The sequence below is a fragment of the Catharus ustulatus genome, chromosome 4 (genome assembly GCF_009819885.2).
Source record: "Catharus ustulatus isolate bCatUst1 chromosome 4, bCatUst1.pri.v2, whole genome shotgun sequence".
Lineage (NCBI taxonomy): Eukaryota > Metazoa > Chordata > Aves > Passeriformes > Turdidae > Catharus > Catharus ustulatus.
In genome coordinates, this window is record NC_046224.1 from 45,266,658 (window position 1) to 45,292,472 (window position 25,815).

General features: G+C 37.2%; 1 protein-coding gene across 13 annotated transcripts in view; it reads left to right on the plus strand.

Annotated features, from left to right (window-relative positions):
* The window catches only part of PPFIA2 (PTPRF interacting protein alpha 2), a 289,892-nt gene that overhangs the window by 231,381 nt on the left and 32,696 nt on the right, over nucleotides 1–25,815 (plus strand). For 7 of the 13 annotated variants that reach the window (XM_033056918.2, XM_033056920.2, XM_033056919.2 and 4 more), the window contains 11 exons: nucleotides 3,768–3,851; nucleotides 4,203–4,334; nucleotides 5,244–5,306; nucleotides 7,241–7,332; nucleotides 9,727–9,862; nucleotides 10,345–10,565; nucleotides 13,905–14,142; nucleotides 16,659–16,688; nucleotides 17,541–17,671; nucleotides 18,187–18,341; nucleotides 22,581–22,674. In XM_033056918.2, the coding sequence (XP_032912809.1) occupies nucleotides 3,768–3,851; nucleotides 4,203–4,334; nucleotides 5,244–5,306; nucleotides 7,241–7,332; nucleotides 9,727–9,862; nucleotides 10,345–10,565; nucleotides 13,905–14,142; nucleotides 16,659–16,688; nucleotides 17,541–17,671; nucleotides 18,187–18,341; nucleotides 22,581–22,674 (1,376 nt within the window). Of the gene's footprint in view, nucleotides 1–3,266; nucleotides 3,354–3,767; nucleotides 3,852–4,202; nucleotides 4,335–5,243; nucleotides 5,307–7,240; nucleotides 7,333–9,726; nucleotides 9,863–10,344; nucleotides 10,566–13,904; nucleotides 14,143–16,658; nucleotides 16,689–17,540; nucleotides 17,672–18,186; nucleotides 18,342–22,580; nucleotides 22,675–25,815 lie in introns of all 13 variants that reach the window. The other 6 variants (XM_033056917.2, XM_033056913.2, XM_033056914.2 and 3 more) reach the window with 1 other exon arrangement.

Consider the following 25,815-nt stretch of genomic DNA (forward strand, 5'->3'; position numbering starts at 1 on the left):
TCCCCCTAGCTGGAGCAACTTCCAATGGGATGCAGTAATTTTATCAGTCCCACAGTGGGACTCAATGGGCCATTAGCAGAAAATGACTGGCTGGAGGAAGGATGGATTGTGAAAAGATAAAGAACAACGCCCTGCCTGGTTTCAATGGATGGCCCATCAGCAGATTATCTGCCGTTGGGATAAGGATCACTGCCCCCACCCTCAACAGATGGTGATAGAATAGATACCTTTTATCACACTCTGTAACGTGCGGCTTATAATCAGGTACGGCTTATATATGGACAAAGAACGAAAAGTTGCTGTCACCTGGAGTGCGGCTTATAATTGTGAAATTACTGTACATTTTCAGTGTTTAGAATAATGACATTTGTTTTGATTCTAAGGCATATTGAATTTCAATTAATTTTCAAGTTTCTCTGTTCTGTCCAAGAGTAGTAAAGGTAGCATATACGTTACTGAATTATTAAAACAGCAGGAAGTTATGAAATAACAGGCAGTTATAAGAATCTTAAGAGAACATCATGTTCTTTCAAGAATGCTGTCTGTAAGAATTCAGATAGCATACATAATTCTGCCAAGAATTCCCAAAAATTGTTAGACTTAATATCACAATACCAAAATTTTCTGCTAGACAGAAAAGATTTTTATGGCATGGTTCGGACTGAAAAATTTACATTTTAGTTTGAAAAAAAAAGGTAAATTATACAGCTAGCTAGACAGACTGTCTTTTGAAGGACAGGTTATGACTGGTAGCACCACATTTCAGAGGACATGAATGAGATCCTTTTGAACTTAGAGCTTTTACTTTGGTTATCTTCATGTCTTGTATTAAGCTGCAATTAAGTGTATGGAAGCGATGCTTTAAGTTTTAGCTTTCATATTTTTCAGATTCTGTGCTTCATTAGTATCTAACTCTGAACCTCATATCAAGTGTCAGCAGGTTCTTTTCACAGTTTATCTGAACAAAGCAATCCTTTTCCAGCCTCAGAATCAAGGACACCATTTCAGCTTCAGGCCCAAAACGTATAAACAACAGTGAATTGAGGAGAACAATCTGGGAAGATAGGACATCATAACATGAAGCTGCAATTTGAAAAATCACCCCAATATATAAATGGACCAAAACTTATAAAAGTGTGAAAATTTGTGACTCAGAATCCATCTTGGGTGGAGCCATGGCTTGTACTGCCCAAGGTGTATTCTTTGAAGCTTTTAAAATAAATATCTAGTTTATTCCTTTAACACCGTCTAGCCTCTGTTCTAGGCAGCCTCTCAAGGCATCAGAAGCAGTGAAGTTTAAGTAACTTGCTTTTAAGTTTCGCAGTCAGCTAATTCAGCTTATAAGGAGTTTAATTTTTTAGGAAGGTGCCCCTGCTGGGTTCTGTATCTCCCTCTATGAAAATGGCTTCAAAAGAAGTAGAACTATGTACTTAAGTCTTCTCAGAGCTTGGATGACTTCAAATCATCTGATGACCCTTGGAAATGCATTAAGGGATGGCTTTGAACCAATGATGCAGGCAGGACTTGAACAGGGGAAAATTTTATTCTCTACAGAACAGGATAAATCTTGGTCACTCTGTGGAAAGATGTCTGTTCTGCAATCACAGTGACTTAACTTTTTCCACCCTATCTTTCTCATTACCCAGCTGGGACAGGAAGCAGTGCGTTAGCACTGGTGTGCTGAAACTGACTACTAAGTAAAAGAGAGAGATAAGTTAAAAAAGATCATAGAAGTATGATGGTCTAGTTCTAATAAACAGAAAAAATAGTTTCAGCTAATGAATAAGTTCAAGTACATTGCAATATGCCTGCTTCATGATCAGAAACAAAAACTGAACTTCCAAATGAGTTTAATTACTAGGACTTTCCTTTAAATTTTCAAGAATCTGAGTTTTGTGAATATACTATGAAAAGAATACTAGTGATCTTCAAAGTTAAGTAATAATCTTGTATTTATACAATGCAGAATTTTCTTATATGTATGCTTTCGTATCAAAGGCTGTAGTTTATGTTTATAAATTACTAGATCACAGGATTGCTTTCTGTATGAACTTATGAACTTTTGGTCCTGATAATACTACTGAGTTTTAAGCCATGGGCAATTTTAAGTTATTATGAACATCTGGCATTACTTTGGTTCCTATTCCTAATTAATCTGATAAGTCATTAGTAGATAAGCATATGAAAAATAGTCTCACAAAAATACAGCTGTAAAATTAGTATTTCTTGTGCCTATTAAAGTTTACTCATCTAAAGATGGAGTTCAGATCTCTTAGAGAGAGGGTAAATCTGACAGAGTGAAATAGCATTTGACAAGCGCGAGCTCACAGCTCAGTCATCAGTAGCACTCTCCCTATGCCTTATGCACATTCCTGTTTCCATAGCAACAAAGCCAATATAGCGTTTCCCTTTTTTGAAAGGGCTTTTTCAGTTTTAGAATAATAACATAGACTTGTTTGATATGACAATAACATGAATATTCATGTTTTGCCCCAAATGACCTAATTATGGTCAGCTTCTGTCAGAAATAGTAATAAACCTTTGGTTGGATTACCATTTCTATACTCAGTGGTAATTTTTCATTATTATTAATCCATTTTTATTTATAGGTTCTTCTTTTATCTGATGACCTTGATCTTCCAAAGAGATCCACCAGGGTGGACCTTTTCAAAGGGATGAAAACTATTGTTTATTTGGATGAAAGGCCTTATGTAGCCTGTTCTAAAATGGCATATGAAAGCTTGAGCCTTCTTTCTGTTTCCTAGAAATTAGGGAATGTACCATGACATTGCATAGTGTGTAACTGACTGACCCATTTATGCATTGTAATCATTCCTAGAGAATAGTAGAGGAATTATACAGGAATTTCTGATGTTGGCCTCTGAGTGTCCAGTCTGGTGTTCAGTTTATCGAAATTTAAAAAAAAAAAGAAAAAAAAAAAACAAAAACCAACATTTGATTAGACAGTTTTGCTTTGAATCCACTCTGTAGTAATGTGTCATCAGCCAGCCATCACTAACCTTGAACTTCCATGTGTAGGTTGATAGCTTCTTTAGCATTCCATTATTTTCAGTTTCTCCACATCAACTGCATCTTTTTCACCAAGTATCAGTGTAGTTTATTCCATGTAAAAATCTGTCAGTTAAAAGTATTAAATTTTCAGTCACACTTTTCTTTTAAGCATTCTGTGCTGTGTTCTGTTCAGTGTCAGTGTCTTTAGTTCTGATTTTTCAATTTTGTCCCTCTCCTTTTCCTTGACTTGTTAGTCTGATCCAACCTCTTCTACCTCATCTGATGATTATCAATATGTTATGGAAGCTAAACTACAAGAAATGATCTCCATACGTAGGAAGGTAGTCCTACTGGACTTTACTTTCTATTGCTGAATAGAATCCATCCAATTTGTTTTCATTTTTTAGCCTTTTTTTTTAATTGATAATCAACCATCGTGCAGTTCAGTGCTTCAGGAGCTTACAATTTTACGATGGCAGGTTTGTGTTCAAACCATGCACAGTCTGCATGTTACATTTGGCTGATTTCATTGCTCATAAATAACTCCAATGTTCTGCTGATGCTTGGATGTAACAGGCCTTTGTAGCTGACACATTTCAAGCAATGCTGTTCAGCTGCCTGTTTAAATAAAGTTTATTTTCAGAAAACTAAGTTTGCAGTTAGTAGTAGCTTGCTTTATGTTTTGTTTAAACTTTACTGAGATAAAAAATTCCAAAGACACCTAAATTACAGAAAAAGTCTCTATTTTTTTACAGGCAGAAGAAAGGCATGGAAACATTGAGGAACGTATGAGACACTTGGAAGCTCAACTTGAAGAGAAGAATCAGGAACTTCAAAGAGTATGTGTACTGCAAACAGCTTTTGTGCACTTTTCATTTGCCAGTATAGTGCTACATTATGTACTCCAGCACCCAAAACTACCTAATTGTAGATGTTTTGTTTGTAGCAGTGATGGCAGCATCTTCCTACTTCACCATCTTAATACACTAACTTACATCCAGTTGCGGAGTTGGAAACATTCTGCTGTTACAAAAATGGATGTGCATTAATCAGTAACTGTAATTACATTCTGTGGAATTCTTTTAGATAGTTACAGTTACCTTTTGGGGTTTTTTTATTTTTTAATGATACAAATCTGTACTGATTAATTTTGGACCCTACCAATCTGTCTCGTCTATTCTGCACTAAAGGCAAGGCAAAGAGAAAAAATGAATGAGGAGCACAACAAAAGATTATCAGATACTGTAGACAGACTTTTGACAGAATCCAACGAGCGTCTGCAACTACACTTGAAGGAGAGAATGGCAGCACTTGAAGAAAAGGTACAGTACAAACTGCAGTATAAAGTTTAGCTTAATAAAGAGTTCCCATATGTTCTACTTTTATCAGGATGGAGGCATCATGTTGATTTTGTGTTACCAAATATTACACAAATGTGGTCCAACTTACACATTCGACTTAATTCAAGAGTAGGCTCAAGTGTCTTCCCAGAAGTGCTGCAAATATGCTGAATATTTTGAGTCACATGTTTATCAGCCAAGAGCCTAATGAAGACCTTGGAAAGGGCTGGTGTGTGGATGGGCTGCATGAGGCAGTGATGAGAGAAAGTGGATGAGAACAGAAGAATGACCAGTTTTAGATGTACCATCATTTCAGTGTTTTAACCTGCTTATTTCACCTCACTTCCTCTGGGAAGAGTAAAATGTTGTCACCACAGGAGAAGGAGCATCTAGCCTTGGAGAGGGAGTGTTATTTACAGATTTTCCATTATATGAGACAATGTGGTCCTGCAAAATTCAAAGCCACTGACCTTTGTATTTGCCCTCTTTAATCCCTCCTTCTTCTGTGTATTCACCTTCTGTGTGATCTGTGGAATATCTTTCAGTGTTTTTCAGACGGGTATTTCAGAACTTCTCAGATTATATACTTCTGTTTATATAATTGAAACAAGATGTGGTACACAGCAAAAGAAGTTGGGAGAATTGGTTGTGTAAGAATGAGGCAGTTGCTCAGCTGAACCAAGATGCAAAGTTTTTGCTAATCTAGAAGACACATGCTCCTACATGTTTGAATTCTTGTAGCATTTAAAAATTAGTGTATATAATCCAACTGAAATATTAAAGAATTTTAATTTTGAAGTCTAACATATATGAACTTTGTAAACTTCTACATGTATGTAGTGATATCTGATACATTAACATATCTCTAATTTTTTCTTCTTTTTATTTTAGAATGTTTTGATTCAAGAATCTGAAAGTTTCAGGAAAAATCTGGAAGAGTCCTTACATGATAAGGTTCTGTAATATACTGTGATTTTATCTGTTTTTATCAAAATATGTGAAATTATTATTTGGAAATATGTATATGGAATATTAATTATCCATCTATCATGAAAAATCTTCCTGACACAAATGGGAATTCCTTTAATCACCTAGATGAAATAAATAGCCTTAGAGGGTCTCTGACTGTTGTTCTGAGCTAAGTTCATGGTTGATGTCCTAGCCTCAGGAAGTCAATACCAAAATTCATATTGATTTCACTGGCTTTGGAGTTTTATTTCTGAAAAAGTCTTATTTAACAGAGATGCGTGCATAACTGGTCGCGCTTTCATAGTGAAGAATGTAATTTTTTTATTTGATGCAATTCTTCTTAACAAGTGCAGTGGCATTATGCTAAATATAGCTGAAAGTGACCTTTCTTCATTCCTTGCAAATTAACTCCTAATGCTGTTTAGTGAATCAGTCAAATGGGTTATAAAATTTTCTTCCAATCCCCGATACCAGGATTTTCCTTTGAAGTTATTCCTGCCTTGAGTGCAGTAGGATACACAAATGTATTTGCATTCAGATTCACAGAAGTGTTTTTGCAACATATTAAATCCCTGTAAAAGAAATTGTATAGAATTTTAAAAATATAGCTCAATTCCTTACTAATATAAATGTATCATATGGCATCAAAAATTAAGACCTTTGAGAAAAATAACAAAATAAGTATCTGTTAAATAAATATATTTTCATCTACATTTATGTAACCTGTAGAGAAAGGTAGCAAGATTAATGTACCCAAAAAACAACCTCTTTCTGTGCCTCGGCATCATCACCATAAAGAATTTCTTCCTGATATCCAAAACCTACCCTCTTTCATTTTAAAGCCATTTTCTCTTGTCCTGTCACTACATGTTCTGATCCTAGAGCTTCTAAGTGTCCCTCTTTGAAGGCATTATTTTTTACACTTTGATGAAGAAACTGATGAAGCCATTTCAAATAGATGGACTTAACATCAGATACTAATAATCTCTAAGTAACTGGCAAGTCTTACCAATAGAGTATCAGTCATCTCAGTAATTCTGTTCAATCAAGATATTTTGAAAATACTCTAATACTATTTCAGTAATTATATATTAATAATTCAGAAATAATAATCACTGAAACTGATATATAATATTTATAGATACATTATTTATAGATATAGAAGATCCTTATCCTTCCTAGCCTCTTTCAATACTGAACATTTTAAACTCTAGGAAGAGAAGTGTTATATCTACATCCCATGTCTGTTCTTAATTTCTTTTAAAATTCTTTGGTTTCACTTTATTAGTAGATAACAATTATTTGTCAAATTTGGGAACAGTGCTGTTATCCCTAGTGGTAGCTGTAAATAGTGGGGCTTTAAAGTTAGTTCCAAAAATCCAATTTTGTGGCAAATTGTCCTTTTTTCCCAGCAGCACCTCATACTAGAGTCACATCAATGCAACAAGAGTGAGACACGCAGCTGCAGTTTGAGTCATCCAAAGTGCAGTTCTCTCTGTGTTTCTGTCAGTAAACATAAAGGCCAGTGTGCAATCCCTTAGTATCACAAAATCATGTAGGGTGGAAAAGATGATCTTGGTGATCATTGAGTCCAACTGTTAATCTTGGTCTCCATAGGGAAAGTGGTGAGTCACACAGTGAACTGTGTCTGGCTTTATAGCAGGAAAAAAATAAGTCTCGAGGACAAACTAGTCCTTCCAACACTTCCAGGCAAGGGTAAAACAGCAGAGTGCCATACCACCTCCTTTTGATGAGTACATCTCATTAGCAGTAGTGACACTTAAATGAGCTTCCTTTTCTTATTATAGTTAGTGTTAAGTTCAGTATATCTTTGCTTACTTGTTTAAATTTATGAGAACAATATCTCATAAGTGTCTTTTGTACCAAAAATTAGTATATCTTACTCTTCTTATTACCAGGAAAGACTTGCCGAAGAAATTGAGAAACTGAGGTCTGAACTGGATCAAATGAAATTGAGGACTGGTTCTTTAATCGAACCCACCATGTCAAGGTAATATTTTGCGACAAAAATTTTCTCACTTCAAGTTGAAATAGGCATAAAGGTAAGTGGCAAGCATTTATAGCAGGGATGTGTTCCAACCATATATAAATGAGGTAATGTATTTTTTTTTAAATATAAAGTCTGTGCAGTTATTATTACTATTGCTTTTCACTTTTTTCATGGGTAAACAGGGCCTTATATGAATGAGCGTGCACTGAAATATTAACGAGATTAATTAAAGTCTTTTATATTATGAAATATTTTGAAAAATATATCCAAATACACAACTTTTTTCTCAGACCTTAAAAATAAATTAGAAACAATCCTGCTGAAATGGTTCAGTGTGTTTGTGATCGTATTTATTCAATAAATAATATATTCAATAAATAATATATTAAATAATAAATAAATAATATATTTTCTTTTTCTTTATTAGCAAGGCATAATTCAGCTGTACTTAGTGTGTAGCAAAAGACCTTCAGCTGAGTGTGAAAAAATTATTCAGAGACACCTGAAAACATCATAAACAAACATTAAACATTGTGCCTCTTTATGATGGAAAATCAATATGGGAAGAATAGCAAGACAAATGCCATAAAAATAACCACTAACAGCTGAAAAGATTTTATCATTTTAGAAAGTCCTTCTTGCTTGAAAGTGTCCCTTGAAATTAAATTGTTGCTTTTTGATAATTGTGTGCCATGTGCTGTTTTCATAACAAGCAACATGTTAGTTTTTAAAACCTGTCAGCACACCTGCCAAGACAAAACTGGGAGCGCTGTATTTATCTGAAGTTACTCTTGTTCAATAGGTTGTTTCTTTTCAGCTGTTGCCTGCCCATTGATGTCCTCAGACATCTTGCTCAGTACCTGGACATGGTTTATCCCTCAACCTTTTATTATTTCTTGGAATAATATTTTTCTATAGGTAGAGAAGGGTAACGTAGTGAAATTCAGAATGTGATGCTTTTAACTGTTTGAATTTTTGCTCCCTCAGGAATGTGACTACAGGCACACAACACGTTTTTCTTGAAAGTGCTTGCAGGGCCACAGGCTACTGAGCTGCTGCAACGGCAGTTTTGATTTTGGACCAACCATCCTTGGTGAACAGCACCTTTTCTTGCTGGCTAGATGAGTATCATTAGCTTGTGCTCCGTAAACAGGAACTGATTAGCCCTTGTCAAAGGGCTGTTTGAACTTGATAAGCTATCTAAATATCTTGGGAATTCAGCAGGTTCCACTAAATAGTATACTCTTCCTTATGTAAACTCACCTCATGAAGCTCCCAGCTCTCTCAGGCACAGCAAGCTCTGAGCATTAAATACTTCCCATTCTCAGCCTGTATTCAATTCTGCATTGGCTGGAGTTTGTGCTTTCAGGAAAATAATGAAGCTGATCAGTAGATGAATATCTACAGCTGGACTGGAACCTCGTCTCTTTCTTTTTTCCTGCCCACTTGCCTCACAACTGCCAAATATTATTGATTATGAGAACAAAGTTCTATTGAGACAATTACTGTACATAGAAGATAAAAATAGTCACTGCTGTATGGGGGTTTTTTTGTTGCATTTCATTTTTTTACTGTGATCATGTTACTCATATATTTTTATGTAGAGATTGCTGGTGTGTTAGGAAACAAATTGTTTAGGTGTCTACTTCTGAGGTTGAATTCTCAAATGGTGCATGGAGCCTTTGCTCTTCCACCTTGGTTCCACAGCCCATGGTTAGGATGCTCTTATTGTACCATGCAGTGAACTTTTGGTGCTACTGTTTGGCTAAGGAAAAAGAGGTCAGGAACCACTGCTTGCAAACAAGAAGTGATGCTGAAGTAATCCTGCATAAGCCTCACTGAAATATCTCAAGACTTAGTAAGGCTGTAGGAAAAATTGGTGCTTAAAGCACTGAAAGTGTCATAAAATAAAGATTAGTAATTCCTAAACAATGTTAAATGTGATAGGTCAGTTTACTAATATTTTCATAATGTAGAGCACAGACTTACAGCAGGAAAACTTTAATCAATATGCTCATTCATGAACATGTAACATGCTGAGAGTAACCTCAGGCATATTTATGAATATACAGGATAATACATTCAGCTGTCAGTTCTAATTATCCTGAAATGTGCTTTGTCTTGTTAAAGTTTTGGATGATAAGTTTTTCTATGCATAGGTTTCATTTTAAAAAATCAGAGGTTTTATTATTTGGTTTCTCCCTAAATTTTATCATGCGATTATTTCAATTTTTCACTTTTAAATTACATTTTGTGAAGTGGTTTTTGCATTTATTATGTGATACATAGAGGTTTGTTTGAAAAAAGGAATCTATGTTGCTAGACTGAAAGTCATTGGATTGTTGTTGCTATTCCTATTACTCTCTCAGTCCACTTATGTAATTCTGTTTACAGACCTCATCTGGACACATCAACAGAGCTGAGGTACTCAGTGGGCTCACTGGTTGATAGCCAGTCTGACTATCGGTCAACTAAAGTGATAAGGCGACCTAGGAGAGGCCGGATGGGAGTACGCAGAGATGAACCAAAGGTTAATCCCCAATTTCTTCTCGTATATTCTCTGATAAGAGAATGTAGTTGTGGTTTATGCTAAGCTTATAGTTTGTGGAGTTTTCTTCCAGGAAGAAAACAACAGCAGTAAAAACAACCCACCAAACAAGAAAACCCAACCCAGAGAGCAGGGTTTCTTCCATACCTGATCAGGGAATTGTTGTACAGAATGACAGCAAAAAATGTTGCCGTTTAGACATCAGAGTTGAAACATACTTCATTATTTTTCTTTCCAGAGTGTTTTTCTGCATAAATTTTTCCTGTAGTAATTGTGTACCTAGATTATGATTATGTGAAAATACTTCATGCTATTTGCTGTAGTAGTGAGAGCATTAATGGAGGACTAAAAATTAAGTATTTTGCAGCGTTAGTTGCTTTCCTTTCCCTTTTTTTTTTTTTCTTTGAAGTTTGACTTTGTAGTTTTCTCTGACATAAACCATGTATGTCCGAATTCCGTCTCAGGTGAAATCACTTGGCGATCACGAGTGGAATAGGACACAGCAGATCGGTGTTCTGAGCAGCCATCCATTTGAGAGCGACACTGAGATGTCGGACATCGATGATGATGATAGAGAAACACTGTTCAGCTCCATGGACCTACTGTCACCAAGTGGCCATTCCGATGCCCAGACTCTGGCCATGATGCTTCAGGAGCAGCTAGATGCAATCAATAAAGAAATCAGGTATGTTGCTTGAACCAGCTGCGTTCCACTTAGGTTACAGCTTCAAGCTTCCTTTAGTGCTTGAGTTCAGAGACCATTCATGGGAGTTAGGGAATAACTTGTTCATTTAGTGGATTGATAATGTGTCTGCCTTCCAGAGGAGAGTATTGATTGTGTGAAGACAACAACTGAGTCTTTCTTTCCTAACCACAAAAATTTATTTCAAAAAACTTTCCAAGTGAAGAACTGTTGGCCAGTTGAAGAGAAGTAAGTTAGAAGAGGCGAACACATGGCAGATTTCACAGATTACTGTTCACAGTCCTTTTTTCAAGTCCTTTTTCAGTGTTACCTATGACTCTACTTGTTCAGTAACAACTTCCTATCGGATATATTTTATTTCAGTGTTCTTCATGTTTTCGACTGGCAACTATGTTAAATCTATATAAGCCATATAAGCCATATTTTCTAAGACATGGTTTTGATTTTCTCTGTAGACACAGAATATGATTTTTCATGCTCCAAGTTGGATTATAGTGCTTGGAAATGGGTAATGAATAGAATACATCTTACTAATATCTGTGCAAATTTAATGGAGTGGTAGAGAATCAAATGACATGTTTTAATTAAGTGATTTTTATAAATGAAACCATATTTTAATCTTAAAGTATTCTTGCATGTTTTTCACTAATGGTAGCTTTAAAAAAAACTTGGTATATTAGTGAAACAATCTCATTAGTGATTGTTTTCCAAGAAGGAGATAAAGGAAACGTTAGTAAATGTGTAAGGGACTTTCTAGTGATACTAGAAACAGAAATAATGTGGTTAGAAATACAATCACAACAAGACAGACTGATTTGGTGAAAGATAATCATTCTCTGATCAAGGTAACTTTAAAGAGAGAACTCTGTTGGAATATATTGAATTTCAGTAATTTTTCTGTTCTGGGAAAAACTTTTATTATAAATCTAGAGCTTTGCAATTTTTGCTGTCCCAGAATGTGTTTGTTCAAATAGGATTACACTGTTTTCTCACACCTTTTCCTACACCTGTCAAGACACAGAGTCAAAGAGATACTTTGGTGTTGGGATGGTAAATCTCCTTAAAACAGAGTACAGTAATTTCACAATTATAAGCCGCACTCCAGGTGACAGCAACTTTTCATTCTTCGTCCATATATAAGCCGCACCTGATTATAAGCTACACATTACAATACAGAGTGTGATAAAAGGTATCTATTCTATCACCATCTGTTGAGGGTGGGGACAGTGATCCTTATCTCAACAGCAGATATTCTGCTAATGGGCCATCCATTGAAACCAGGCAGGGCATTGTTCTTTATCTTTTCACAACCCGTCCTTCCTCCAGCCAGTCATTTTCTGCTAATGGCCCATTGAGCCCCACTGTGTGACTGATAAAATTACTGCATCCCATTGGAAGTTGCTCCAGCCAGGGAGAAGAGCCCAACATTTCTTACCAAGATAAAAACAAAGGTTTTGAGACACTAAGGTAGTCGCTTTCTCCACTGGACTCCAGAGGAAAACCGGATTTCTCCACATCACCACTGGACCTCCGGATGGAAACTGCACCTTCGACAGGAGCACTGCTTCAACTGAATCACATCTGTCACTGCAGGAGGATGCAGCCACCATTTAATGGGACTGCTACCAACACCCTGCCTGATGGGATGTCAGGTTGTACTCTGACTTTGTCAGGGTTTGGAGTTTGTTTCTTTGTAGTACTGTATTTCTATTTTAATTTCCCTAGAAAAGAATTGCTATTCCTAATTCCCATATTTTTGCCTGAAAGCCCCTTGATTTCAAAATTATAATAATTTGGAGGGAGGGGGTTTACATTCTCCATTTCAAAGAGAAGCTCCTGCCTTTCTCAGCAGACACCTGTCCTCCAAACTAAACCAGCAACTTTTTGCTCTTTGTCCATATATAAGCCGTAGTTCTGGGTTCGGACCAAAATTTTAGTCAAAATGGTGCGGCTTATAGTCGTGAAATTACTGTACATGAAAGAAAGAACCTTATCCATATTTTCTGTCATTACAAAGAAGTCTGCACTATGACTAGTTGAGGAAGCTGTAAATGCAACATTTATATTTGTTTTTAAACAATAGTAGTCTTTTGTCAGTTTAACAAGTAATACAGTAAAGGGTTTTCACAAGGAACAGTATTTCTAGGTGACATAGTGGGATATTTATTTGTGCCACCCTGAATCACATCACTGTTATACTTAACCCAACATCTTGACTCAGATGTTAAGTACAGTTTTACCTCAAAAAGGAAGCAAGGGTTCCCTTTTTATACAGCCATTTTTACTGGAAGTCTGCTGAGAGTAGTTTATTTCCTCAGCTGCTAATCTTGCACTGAAGTATAGGCTTTTTTTATCATAGCAACTATATTAAAGGACCAGGTATGTAATTTTGCAATTTTTTTATATGGTTCAGGAAAATCATTATACAAAGATAGACTTATAAATTGTACTGCATTTCATGTTTTCTTTTGTTTTTTTTTTCTAATTGACAAACGCTATAAGGGTTTATCAAATTTTTTGAGCTATCAGAAGAGATTAAAAAAGTATTTTGCCTCTTATTGTATTATACAAGATGATTCAGGATTTAGATTACTAAAATGAAAAACACTGTTATAATTCCCTTTCAAAATATTATTGGCCTTTAAATTTCTTCCATGCATTATTTCAAAACGAACAGTAGACATTTTATACAAATTCTGAAATGGATGTTAGGGAAGAAGATTTATCACAGCACGGGAGTTTTTAGGTTTCTATTTTCAATATATTATGCTTTTATTGAAATTCACTTAAAAACACAGCGTTTCAGAAACAGCTATCATTTTTTCATCAAATTGTAGAAGTAAACCAGACAATTTGTTTTGTGTGTTCTCTTGTTTTATTAATATGGATTACTTTAGCAATTTCCTTCTTAAAGGCCCAATTTCATTTGACTCTTAACTTTGTGATTTAGTGAAAGATAATCAGATGAAGCCAACGTAAGCTTGCATTAGTTATCTGTGGTTTATCGGATTATTATCCCCACCCCCCCCGCCATGTAATTCTAGCTCCTTTGCAAAGGAACCAGTATTTCTGAAATGTCATACACCAAACCTTGCTGTTGGACACATTCTTCAAACAGGCTTTGGGGATGGAAGAGTTGAGAAAAATATCTTGATAACTGGTGATTAGGAAAATAATGTTGGAAAAGGATATTGTTTAGTTATCCATGATATTCATCTTTGTTTGCTCTTACTTTCAAATCTCATTTGAAATGAAATGGTTTCTAGTTTTGTTCTATGAAGAGACAAATGCAACAAGAGTTTTCTTCTTTTACTTAATAAGGTTAATCCAGGAAGAGAAAGAGTCGACAGAATTGCGTGCTGAAGAGATAGAGAACAGAGTGGCCAGTGTGAGTCTGGAAGGCTTAAATCTAGCCAGAGTCCACCAAGGTACCTCTATTACTGGCTCAGTGACAGCATCATCACTCGCAAGCTCATCTCCTCCCAGTGGACACTCAACTCCCAAACTCACCCCTCGCAGTCCAGCCAGGGAGATGGACAGAATGGGGGTTATGACACTGGTAAGAAACCTTAGTATGACAGTGGTTATGTGATTTTTCTTGTATTAAGTACTTAATCTTTTCACTGTATGACTGACTCATCTCTCTAATTCTTCATTCACCTCTTTATCATCCATACAAATAGCAAATTCTCTAGAATATGGACATTTGGTGTCTTTGGGGTTTGTTATAGTAGTTTTGAGCATTGCATGATTCACTAGGGAGATAGTGATAGGATTAGTGAGGGCCTTCAGCACACAGGTTATGGAATTAATAAGAAACAGAACTGATCACTAGAATGACTTGTATGTAAAAAATGTTTACTACTGGAAAGTTCTTAAGTGATACAGTTATTACACAATAGTCTGTGGAACTATTGCCGAGTTTAAATTTCCAGGAAGTGTCTAGAAGATGTTAAGACATTCTACAACTTCTTATATGTGATCATTTGGATATACTTTTATATTTGGTGTACTCTTTTATACTTGCAGAACTTTTATGCTTTCTCATGACCATATATCATGCACAATGAAATAAGTTCTTTGGTTTCCAGTAATTCATTTAACTGATATATTTCAGTATTACAAGTAGCTCACACATAGACATCAAGCCACCATAAAATTACTGTGCAAGTAATTTCTAACCTTGCTGTATCTTTGAAGACACATTCAAAAATGTCTGGATCAATTTGGAAGGGGATTTTATTTTGATCCTAGACAAAAAGAATAAGTACATGTGTCAAATATCTGAAGATGGCATGCATCAACATATCTGTGGTTGTACAGCTCGAACACTAATCTGAGTACAGATGCAGGGTTCAGTGTTCAGTGTGGGCTATAAACCAGTTTGGAGTTGGGGTGAATTAATCCCTTTAAATACTAGCAGAGAATCATAGCAGCCCACTCTGCTGATCTCATACAGGGAATAGAATAGAGTATGCATAAGGCCATTTTTATTTGGTTTTCTCTGATAATGTCACCAATGTCCCCTTGTGGTCCATTCCTGGGAAGCAGTAGCACTGATTCTCTGTGGAGCTCTTGCCAAGAGAAAAGGTTGCTAAGAGCAGCTAGAAATGAAGTCTGGGAGTAGGAGCTCTTGTTGATGATCTTCTAGCCAAGTATTCCCTTTTCCTGGGAACTGACAACTACCCATACCTACCTCTGCTCCTCCCAGTTTAGTATGAGGTCAGCAGGGAGAAGGTCTGGGCAGGCAGTCATAACTTTGCTGCCCCAGTTCCCACTGCTGAACAGCAAAAACTAAAATATTGGTTGCATAGGTCATTGGGGAGGAGGTGAGTGTGCAGGCTGCTGTGCTGCCTGCCACCTATTTCACCAAGGCAGCACCTTCCCAAGTGCATGGTCTGGTTGCCTGTCCCCAGCTGTTCCAAGTAAGCAGTTTGGCTGCGGGTAAATGGGAGTGGTTGAACTGCCCCAGTACCAGCAGACACCTGCACTGCCTGCTTGGATTTCAAAACTGTAGTTTTGGGTCAATAGATTCATCAGATTCAAACACGAAATGACAGCATATCCTATGCAATTCAGGTTGCCATGGTCTCACTGGCATCCAGCTCTAACTGTGCTAAAATTCAGATGGACTTGTCTGACTTGTAGCTGGGCTCTTAACTTACCATAAACAGTAGAGGCATCCACCCATAGAGTGTTCAGCAGCGCAGCCCACAGCTTTGCTCACTTTCATCAAACATTTCAGGACACTTCTGCCCTGCACTGTTTCAGCAGGAGTTCCGTGTGCAATATCACTTCCTTGCTGGCTGGGAACAGACACAAGTCTGTCAGACATCCTCTAACTGCAACTTTGAGCTGGGAAGAGGTTTGTAGAAGTGTGATCTCTGGAGCCCAAATTGCCAAATGACCCTGTGATGGTTGGCTGGAGAAGCAGGACTACGAGTTTCCACTCATGAGCCCAGGTCCATGCAGTAAATAAATTCTTCAGTGTATGTTCAGCTTTCCTTAAATGAATGACATATCTACAAAAAATAAAAATGCAAAGGGGGTTGAAAAAGACCCATTTAACCAGCCTGCTGCTGTCAAGTAATACTGCAGAAGAGAAGTGATTATGTATTAATTTCCTGAAAATGCCTGTCATTTTTTCAGGCATGGTATTTGGTGATGATATTTTGTGGTATTACTTGGTGGGGCACCAATATATTTGTAATATTTGATAAGACTTCTAAAAAATATCTCTGTTGGGGATAATGTAAGTACTTATATGAAAACTCAAAAAATAGAATGTGCTACTTAGGCTTGAAATGTCCAATTCTTTTCTAAGTTTATGAAATTGAAGGAGAGTTCTAACTTTAGGAAAAATACCCAAACCTACTTTCCCAGAATGACATCTTTTTCTGGGGTTATTTTACGTTATTACATCAAGTGTATAATTAGTATACAAGGACAGTGATAAATTAATCTTTCCTTCCACTTCATAATTGTGAGAACAACATATGTGTGGTACTTTTTATGCTTCAACAATATTTATTAATAGTTATCTTTTGTTGTTTCTGCTTTTATTACCAATCTAAGCCAAGTGACCTAAGGAAGCATCGGAGAAAGGTATGATATTGGGGTTTTTTAAGTTTGTGAAAGTAGATTTATCATATCCCTCTGTTATTTAGATAACTAAATATTTGCTGGGGTCTGTTACCAGCAACTGCATCCCCTCCTCTCGTTTTCATTCAATGCCTGAACATGATCATTTTAAACCTATCTGTAAAGGCTTCCAGGAATCACAGCTAAGCCACAGAATCAAAGCCCACAAATGATATATTGGAGTAACGGCCTCAACAGCACAAACTTGAAGAAATACTTAGTTTTAAACTAAGTATGGACATAAAAGAATTACCTTCAAATGTATTTCAGCCATTCTTCTTACTGAAGTTGTTTACAAAACTGGAACTGATAATGAAATACCATGACAGAAGATGGCATTTAAGATAAACCATTATATGCTCTGACAAAATGCCTTTTTGTCCATGCTTACTGTCAAACACACTGACTATTCTGGTAACACAGTGTGTAGAGAGTTGTTATGTTTATGCCAGTATCCATCTTCTCTCTTACATCCTTGAGAAATTTAGTTAACTTGAATAATCCTGTTTAATGCAAGGAACCTACTTACTGCTAAGATTGTCTTCATGTTTAGACCTTCCCCAGCCTCTTCAGCATAAAAGGAATGAAGTTCTTTAACAAGCATAGTCTCATTCCTTTCAAATATGTGTCTTAAGCTACCATGCTTAGGCAATTGTTTTTCCCAATAGCATATTTCAAAAAAAAGAACCCTTACAATTTGCTAAACAAATTGCACTTGAAATCTTACATGCTTCAGTCCACTGAAAATTCCATGCAACATGTGTTGAAATGTTCTGGAAAAGCTAATATGCTCTCATTGGAGTCTCTCTTCCCCAGATTGCAGTAGTGGAAGAAGATGGGCGTGAAGATAAAGCCACAATCAAATGTGAAACTTCTCCTCCTCCAACACCCAGAGCCATCAGGATGACTCATACCCTTCCTTCTTCATACCACAATGATGCCAGAAGGTAAGATACCTGTAATGTGGAGCAGCACTTCACAGTTTACCACGTATTACTGTTTTCAAATTGTGTTGTTTAACTGCTCCAAAACGACCTGATTTCTTCTTGTTTCTCAAGTCATAAGAGAAAAAAAATCTTACCCAATGTCTATTGCAATGACCCTGAAAATGTTTATCAATGCTAAAGTACACACTGGTTATTTCTGGTTTGAGGTACAGTTTTAATGACTACTGGGAGTAGCAATGCTACAAATCCAAGAAATAAAATCAGAATGCTGACTACTGTAGTTTTCATAAATTGTTCTTAGCAAAGTAAAAATACTTATTTTCAGCCTTGCCTAACAGAGACAGTGTGATTTTATGTTGCTCTATAGGATACCAAATAATATAAAGATGTGATTGTTTCACTTGTTGGGAGATCATTACTAAATTATAATAAATTAATTTATTTGCAGAGCTACTCAGAAGAAAACAAAAATGTTGACATGTTATCTATTCTATTTCTTTATTGTCATTTTGCAGTAGTTTGCCTGCTTCACTGGAGCCTGAAAGCATTGGTCTTGGCAGTGTCAGCAGCAGTCAGGACTCTCTGCACAAAGCTCCCAAGAAGAAAGGAATCAAGTCTTCAATAGGACGATTGTTCGGTAAAAAAGAGAAGGCTCGACTTGGACAGCTCAGTAAGGACTTAGTGGTAACAAGCTAAGGTCACCATTTCACTGCCATTTTCCCATTTTTAATTTTGCTTTTTTGTTCAGTTTCCAATTCACTCATTTTTCTGTTTTGCCTGGCACAACTTTCCCATTGAATTTCATTGTTATCTGCAATTATACTTGTCAAGAGTTTGCCATGACTGTAATGTAAATGAAAGGAGAGTTCGGACACAAATTACTGGAGTCATCTTCACTGAACCTGGTGCTTCAATAGTCTGTTGAATTAGAGTAGAAATAGTAACACTGCATTTTTGAATAACCACATAAAGAGGTGAGAAGTTAATAAGCAATAAATGGCTGTAAGTAGTGTACCTATATCATACAGAAGGTCCTTCTAACAAAGTGTAGCTGCTTTTCAGATTTCAGTGTGTCAATAGATGCCCTCTAGTGCCTATAGCTGAATATCCTCAGGATAACAATTTCTTTTTACAGTTATGTTGCTCACAGCAATGCTTAGCTTTCCTCCTACTTCTTCTGCCCATTTCCCTTGCTGAGACTATTCATATTAATTCATTCATAGAAAAAAAATTCCTCTGCCTATTTCTATAAGATATGTCCATAAGGATACATGCCAACACAAGTATCAAATTGTAATGAAAGTGTCAATAAAATTGAAATACTGGCTCTTTCCTAGTCATGCAGATGTAACATAATTTGTGAGGCACTAAATTTTACTGCCATGGTGACCATGTCACATTTGTAAAAGAATTTTAAGGTCTTGCAGTAAACACTTAAGAGGAAGCATAAGCCTGAAATTAAAACCCTACATTTTTATTGCAATGTGTCCTCATCACAACTAACAGATCCATTGATAAAATAGTACAGAATTTTTAAAAGATAGTACTAAGGTCCAAGTATCGGAGTAAAACTGGAAAACTGAATATTCTTCATTTGTACTCCAACCTTTCTCCTCTCTGCCTGTGAAAACCATGTGTTCTTGAAAAAAAACCCTACCTAATCTCTAATTGCAATCTGAATGCCCCATTTTTTTTTTTTCACTATGGAAAGAATAAAACTGATTTATTCAGTCTTTTAAATGAGAATCTATAAACGACTCTTTGAAATACATCTGTATGCCATCATCTGCATTGATGGCTAATTTTATAACTTTAGACTGCATCTAAAGTTAGACTTTATTAATTCACATTTGCATTCCACATAACCCTTTTTACACATAATAATCTGTAATTTCTCAGTAAGTCAGGAACATAGAGGACAAAGGTGCAATAAATGTATTAGTCTTCCCTGCAGTTCTTTGGAATGTGGAACAAAAATGAAATAACAAGTTTCAAAGACTATCTCAGGAGCAATGAAATCTGGCAAAGGATTAGTTTCCTAAAACCCACCATGATTAATAATACATGTATTGAATTTGATAAAGTCCGTCTGTAATTCCCCATAGTAGATCAAGAAATTGCTAAAAGATATTAGTAATTTACAATTATATGAAATTTTTGTGACTTCCATTCCTTAATTTAAGAGCAAAATTTTGATATAATGCAGATTTTATTTAAGCAAACTAGATTTAATAGCATGTATAAAATGTGCAGTTAAGACTTACCTAACCAAAAGGTAGGAGGAAAATATTTTTCAGAAATTAAAAAGACATTGAGCAGCTGAATTGCAGGTTGTTTTTCTCATCTTAATTTTTAACATATCAAAAGAAAAGTATTTATTGAGTGGTCACTTTCATTCAATGGCAGTATCATAGAATCATACAATATCCTGAGCTGCAAAAATGAAATTTTTAAAAGAGCTGTCAAGGTAGTACTTGGCTCATTTTCACAACAGATGTGTTATCTGTGCAGCCGTATGATTAGGAGTTCTATTAATGGTAAGACACTACATCACAGAAATTTATATAGCAAGTCCTATCACTACAGCCCTGCAAAATATTTGTATGGCTTTCATACCCTAAATTTATATTGCAAAATCAATAAAAGAAGGTAATTAATTTCCTTGCTTAAATCAAACACTCTCATTTAATATAGACATATTCTTATGTTTTTTAATATGGAAAATACCTTTTCTTCAAAAACACATATTTATATACTCTTATTTAAGACAGTATTGAAACCTGCATACTTGTATTACTAAGTTCAACAGAGCTATGCTATTACCCAAAATATTTCCTTGCTCTGTGTTCCTTGCAAAACCCTGAAAGTATTCAACTCCTAAACTTGCCAGAATTTTATTATTTGATAATTTTACCTTCTCTGCTAAACCGTTAGCATTATTGCTCCATGCCAAATTCATGCCTTAGGAGATCTTTTCTTGAATCAAGATTCAAGATTTCTAGATTCGTTGTTTTCTCTAAGTTTTTGGAGAAGGAAAAATGAATGCCGCAGGGAGCTCAAGTGCATTTTTTTTCCTTCTTTCCTTCTTTTCCAGTCTTCTGTCACTTGACGGACACATTAGACACTTGTGTATTCTTCTCATGTTACATTTTAAATGTTCTAGACCCAAAACCAAATAATATATTCCAGGCATTTTAAGAGGTGCCCGAGCAAGCTGATCTGCATGGCAAATGGAAAGGTCAGCTTGTTAGGAAACATTTATAGTGGCTACATCCAATACAAGGTACCCTCAGTTATTCAAAAGCCAGATGGAGAGAATGGAGAATGGAGAAATACATTATTTCCCCAACTAATCTCCAACTTGAAATAAACCCTCATCCCATCTCTATGCAACATACTGAGAGCTGCTATCTCAAGAAAGGTGTGGTATTTTGATTGATTGCTGAATGAAAAATGTAATCCAGAGTGAGCAAAAAGCATTTAATGAGATTCTGTAAGACTTGGATAGGCAAATGAAGTAAAGAAAAGTATATGTTCATGTTTTCTGCATTTGTGAGATGCATTTGCATCATTCTCATTGTGAGACTTGTAGAAGTAGTGTCCTCTTTTAATAAAGTAAAAATCTGTCTAGACAAACAGGAGTGTTAGAACAGCATCTGCTTTAAAAGAGCAACTTAAACCCAAGCTTTTCTGAGTTTGTCATAGACATGATGCAGTAGTAGATTTTGTTCTCACTTGTTGAGGTACATGTAAATCTGATTTGTAAAAGGCTGTGGTACTAATTCAGAACATAACATTTATGAATTATTTTATTATTAAAATCAACATATCAGAACAGAAATATTTTATTTTTTTCTTTTTTATTATGCCAGTGTACACTATACAATTGTTCGCTATCTCCATTAGCTGTGAACTAAGAAATAGTTATGTTAAATGGAGTCAAGCACCAACATTTTACCACACCGTTGCCTTCTTTCTTGTGCCAGTTCCCCACCTTCTGAACTGGAGCACAGAAGAAAGGCAACCTTCAAAGAAGTGCTGCAGTGCCTCTGTCTGTGCACACAAGTGGGAGTGAGAGGACGCTGTGAAGCCAGAGCCAGGAGACTGCACTGAGCCCTATGAGCAGATTCCCTCCTCTTGAATCAGGGCAGTGATTAAGTCAGACCATTTTCCACTTCTGCACTAGGAAAGTCATGTCAGTGGCCATGTGGATCGTACCAGTCATGCCCTTAGTTTATAAAATTATTTTATTTTGCTCCACATATCCTTGCTTACTGCAAGCTTCCTTCATCACTCTGTGTAAGTTATTCAAGTTCCCTTGACTTTGACAGGATTTAGGTGCCTACAAGACACCTCCAGGGAGATGTAGGAGGCTCTTTACTTCTTTGACAGATTCTTTCTGTCATCTCTGGGAGTTTGCAAGGATAATGACATCTAAGACTCTCTATGAAAGCAAAATAAAGACTTTAGTTCTACTGCATTAGGTGATGCTGTGTTATGGCAACAGTAGAGAGATAGTTCTAGAGAATGCAATTTCATATGTACATTTCTCAACTAAGATTAAAAATTGGTGAGAGCATTGCTTACTTAGCACCATGAGACTGAGCCTTAGGAAAAAAAGAAAAATAGACAAAGGAGATAAGGCTGCTCTTGTCATACATTTTTGCTAAACACAAGGAGGGGAAAACATTTTTTTCCCTCTACTACTCTTTCCCATGTTGTAAATTCTTGTCAGAATTTACTTCTGCAGGTGATAGATGTTCTCCACAAACACCAGATGTCACATCTTAAGGAAGCAAATATAGATGATGATGGCGGGTGGGAGGGGAATTGAAGGCTTGAGGAGGGGAACAACAGGAAGCAAGAGAAAGGAAAATATGGTGGGGGTTTTGTTTGTTTTATTTTCCAGGAGGTTACATGGAAACAGAGGCAGCAGCTCAGGAATCTCTGGGATTAGGAAAACTTGGAACACAAGCAGAAAAGGACAGAAGACTAAAGAAAAAGTGAGTACTATTTTTATGTGACTTTTTGGCTGAAACTTGATTCAAATATCAGTATTTTTTTTTTTTTTTGTTTTACTCAAATGTGTAATGAGAAGCAAGAGCATCTACTATGGCATCTTAGCAGTGATGTATCTTTCCTGTGTAAAATTTTTTAAAGCTGCATATAAAATACAGGGAGAAATATTCAGACTGTCAATTGTACAGCATTATTTCATTTGTGAAAGAACATAGATTTATGAGAGATATTTTTCCATTTCATCTTGTCATTAATCCTGTGCTTTTTGCCTTCTGTGCAATTCTTGAAAAAAACCCAAAAACATATATTTAATTACTCCCTCTGTAGAATTTCTTTTTCAAAAGGGTAGGTAAGGTTTTTTTGCATTATCTAGTGAACAGAGTGTTATTTCTGTTTCTAGATGTCAATTGTTCCCCATAAACCCTAGCAGCTTCACTTTCTTTTTGCTTGTCAGCAAATGCAGACAAAAAACAACCTAGCTTTTTGTTTGCATAAATTATATAATAATCTAATGCTGTCTTTCATGCACCTCCTTGTAAAAACAGTACAGACTCCTAGCAGCTGCCAGAAGCTATGAAGAACTAACAAAATAAGGCTGCAAACATGAAAAAAACCTCTTGGCAGCATTGCACTTCCAGTGTAATTAGAGGATGTCAGAGAAAAAGATGGTACTTAAAACTACTTTCCTGTCAAGCACTTGATAAAATATAACTTTAAATGTACACATTCATGTAATGTACAAATGCAAGCATTCTGTTTAAATCTACCTCAGTTTAGCAATTAAAGGTAGAGAAGTAGTCACTGTCCTAGCTGAAAGAAATGTTTTAAATTCAATTAAGAAATGCACAATAGCATTCACAGGGATGTTGCTGTTGATGAGTCTTGTCCCTGTATTTCTTACCTATACATTTTTCTCACTAGTCAGTATTTTTAGAAATACGTGGATGTAGATTATGTTACCAGACTTTTTAAATTAAATCTTTGAGACCACCATTACCATTTGTAAAGAATATAATTTAATTTTCAGCAGCCTTTTTCTTTTAAGTCCCAATGTACTTTCCAGTCCTGAGGGCTGAATGTACCACAGTATTGAAATCATTTTGAAGGGATGAATTGTGTTCACTTTCTTATGTGTTAGTTCTTTAAACTGGGTAAAATAACATAAGACTTGGCACACACAACTGCAAACATGACATGACTATTTCATCTATAGATTGCCTACCAAGTTTTGGGTCTGTAAATAATGGGTGTGCAGATAATATTTTATTAAATTTCTGTCCAATCTCTCAGACTCCCATGCTTTCTGCTTTTCAAATCTTTCCTCTTTTTCTCCTGTGTGTCTGTCCTTGGTTCTTTATGGATTAAATGTTATCAATATATCCTTCCTTCTGCTGGAAGGAATCTTTCCTTTGTGATTGTGACTATTCTATTAGACTGAACTGTGTATTATTTATCCAAAGTATATGTTCTACAACTATCTCATGAAGAAATTCAATTTTTCCCCTGTTCCTTTTAGAGTTACCTGACTTAATAATTTCTCACTTTAGAATCTTCAGAATTGCAGAAATTTTAACATACATTGCTAGTTTACATATATATGTATATTATATTGCTTTTGAGGAACCATAATATAGGAAGAAATGTAACTTACTGTGTTAGAGATATACAGGAGATTTTACAGAATTATGGTAGTCTTTAGGGTGCCAAGCTGTCAAGAAAGTGTAAGAGAATTAACATCTCCTTGTAAGAGATGCAGTCACAGCATCACAGAATGGCTCAGGTTGGAAAGGATCACAGGGGGTCATCTGGTCCAACCCCTCTGCTCAAGCAGGGTCCTCCCAGAGCACATGGCACAGGGTTGTGGCCAGATGGTTTTTGAATATCAGTCATTTATTTGCATGTCTTACCTTAGAAAATATTGAATAGAGACAGGACAGAGAGTAATTTAAATGAAAAGTTTGTTGCAGTAACTCACATTCCTTTGTACCAATTCTTAACAATGCCCAATTCCCTCTGGAAGTAGCGTTGCCATACACACAGTGGGTGCAAGATTATTGAACTGTGTAGTGCAAATGAGGATACTATGCTATGTAATATTAATGGTGGTGGGGACGTGTGGAAGGTCTTTGTAAGACACAATAGGAGAAGTCTGAGAGTAATTTCCTCACTCGTGATGCAGCAGCGAGACCTAGAGCAGTATGATTTCAGTCCAAGTGGTTGATTCCTCTTTTACTGCTAAACAAAACTACAGTAATTTCACGAATACAAGCCGCACCAATTTGACTAAGATTTTGCTCCTAAACCGGAAATGCGGCTAATAATCAGGAGCGGCTAATACAACCTCAGAAGTGCCTGCCAGAGTGCTGAGCCGAGCAGCTGCAAAGTCGGCATTTTGCGATTGTTACAAATCGCTACTTTGTTGCACCGCGGGTGGAGCCTGGCTCCCTGTAGGCAGCACGGGGGGCGGGGAGAGAGGCGGGAGAGCTCTCTTTCCTCCTCTGCCACAGCCCAGGGGAGAGACGGGGGGGGGGGCCCGGCGCCGCCATTGCCGCGGCTCGGGGAGGAGGGGAGAAGCCCGCGCCGCCATTGCTGCGGCCCGGGGAGGAGAGGGGGGACCCGGGCCGCCCCTACTGCGGCCCGGGGAGGGGGGGGAAGCCCGCGCCGCCATTGCCGCAGCCCGGGGAGGAGAGGGGGGACCCGGGCCGCCCCTACTGCGGCCCGGGGAGGGGGGGGAAGCCGGCGCCGCCATTGCTGCGGCCCGGGGAGCCGACGGGAGCCCCGCGCTGCCATTGCTGCGGCCCGGGGAGGGGGGGGAAGCCCGCGCTGCCATTGCTGCGGCTCGGGGAGCCGACGGGAGCCCCACGCTGCCATTGCTGCGGCCCGGGGAGGGGGGGGAAGCGCGCGCCGCCATTGCTGTGGCCCGGGGAGGGGGGGGAAGCCCGCACCGCCATTGCTGTGGCCCGGGGAGCCGACGGGAGCCCTGCGCAGCCATTGCCGTGGCTCGGGGAGCCGACGGGGTGCTTTGTCCCCACCCGCCGCTGCCGCGGCAGGAGCGGGGAAGCTCCGTCCCTGCCTGCCACCGCAGGGCAGCGCCGACCCGGGGTGACCGAGCCCAGTGGCAGCGG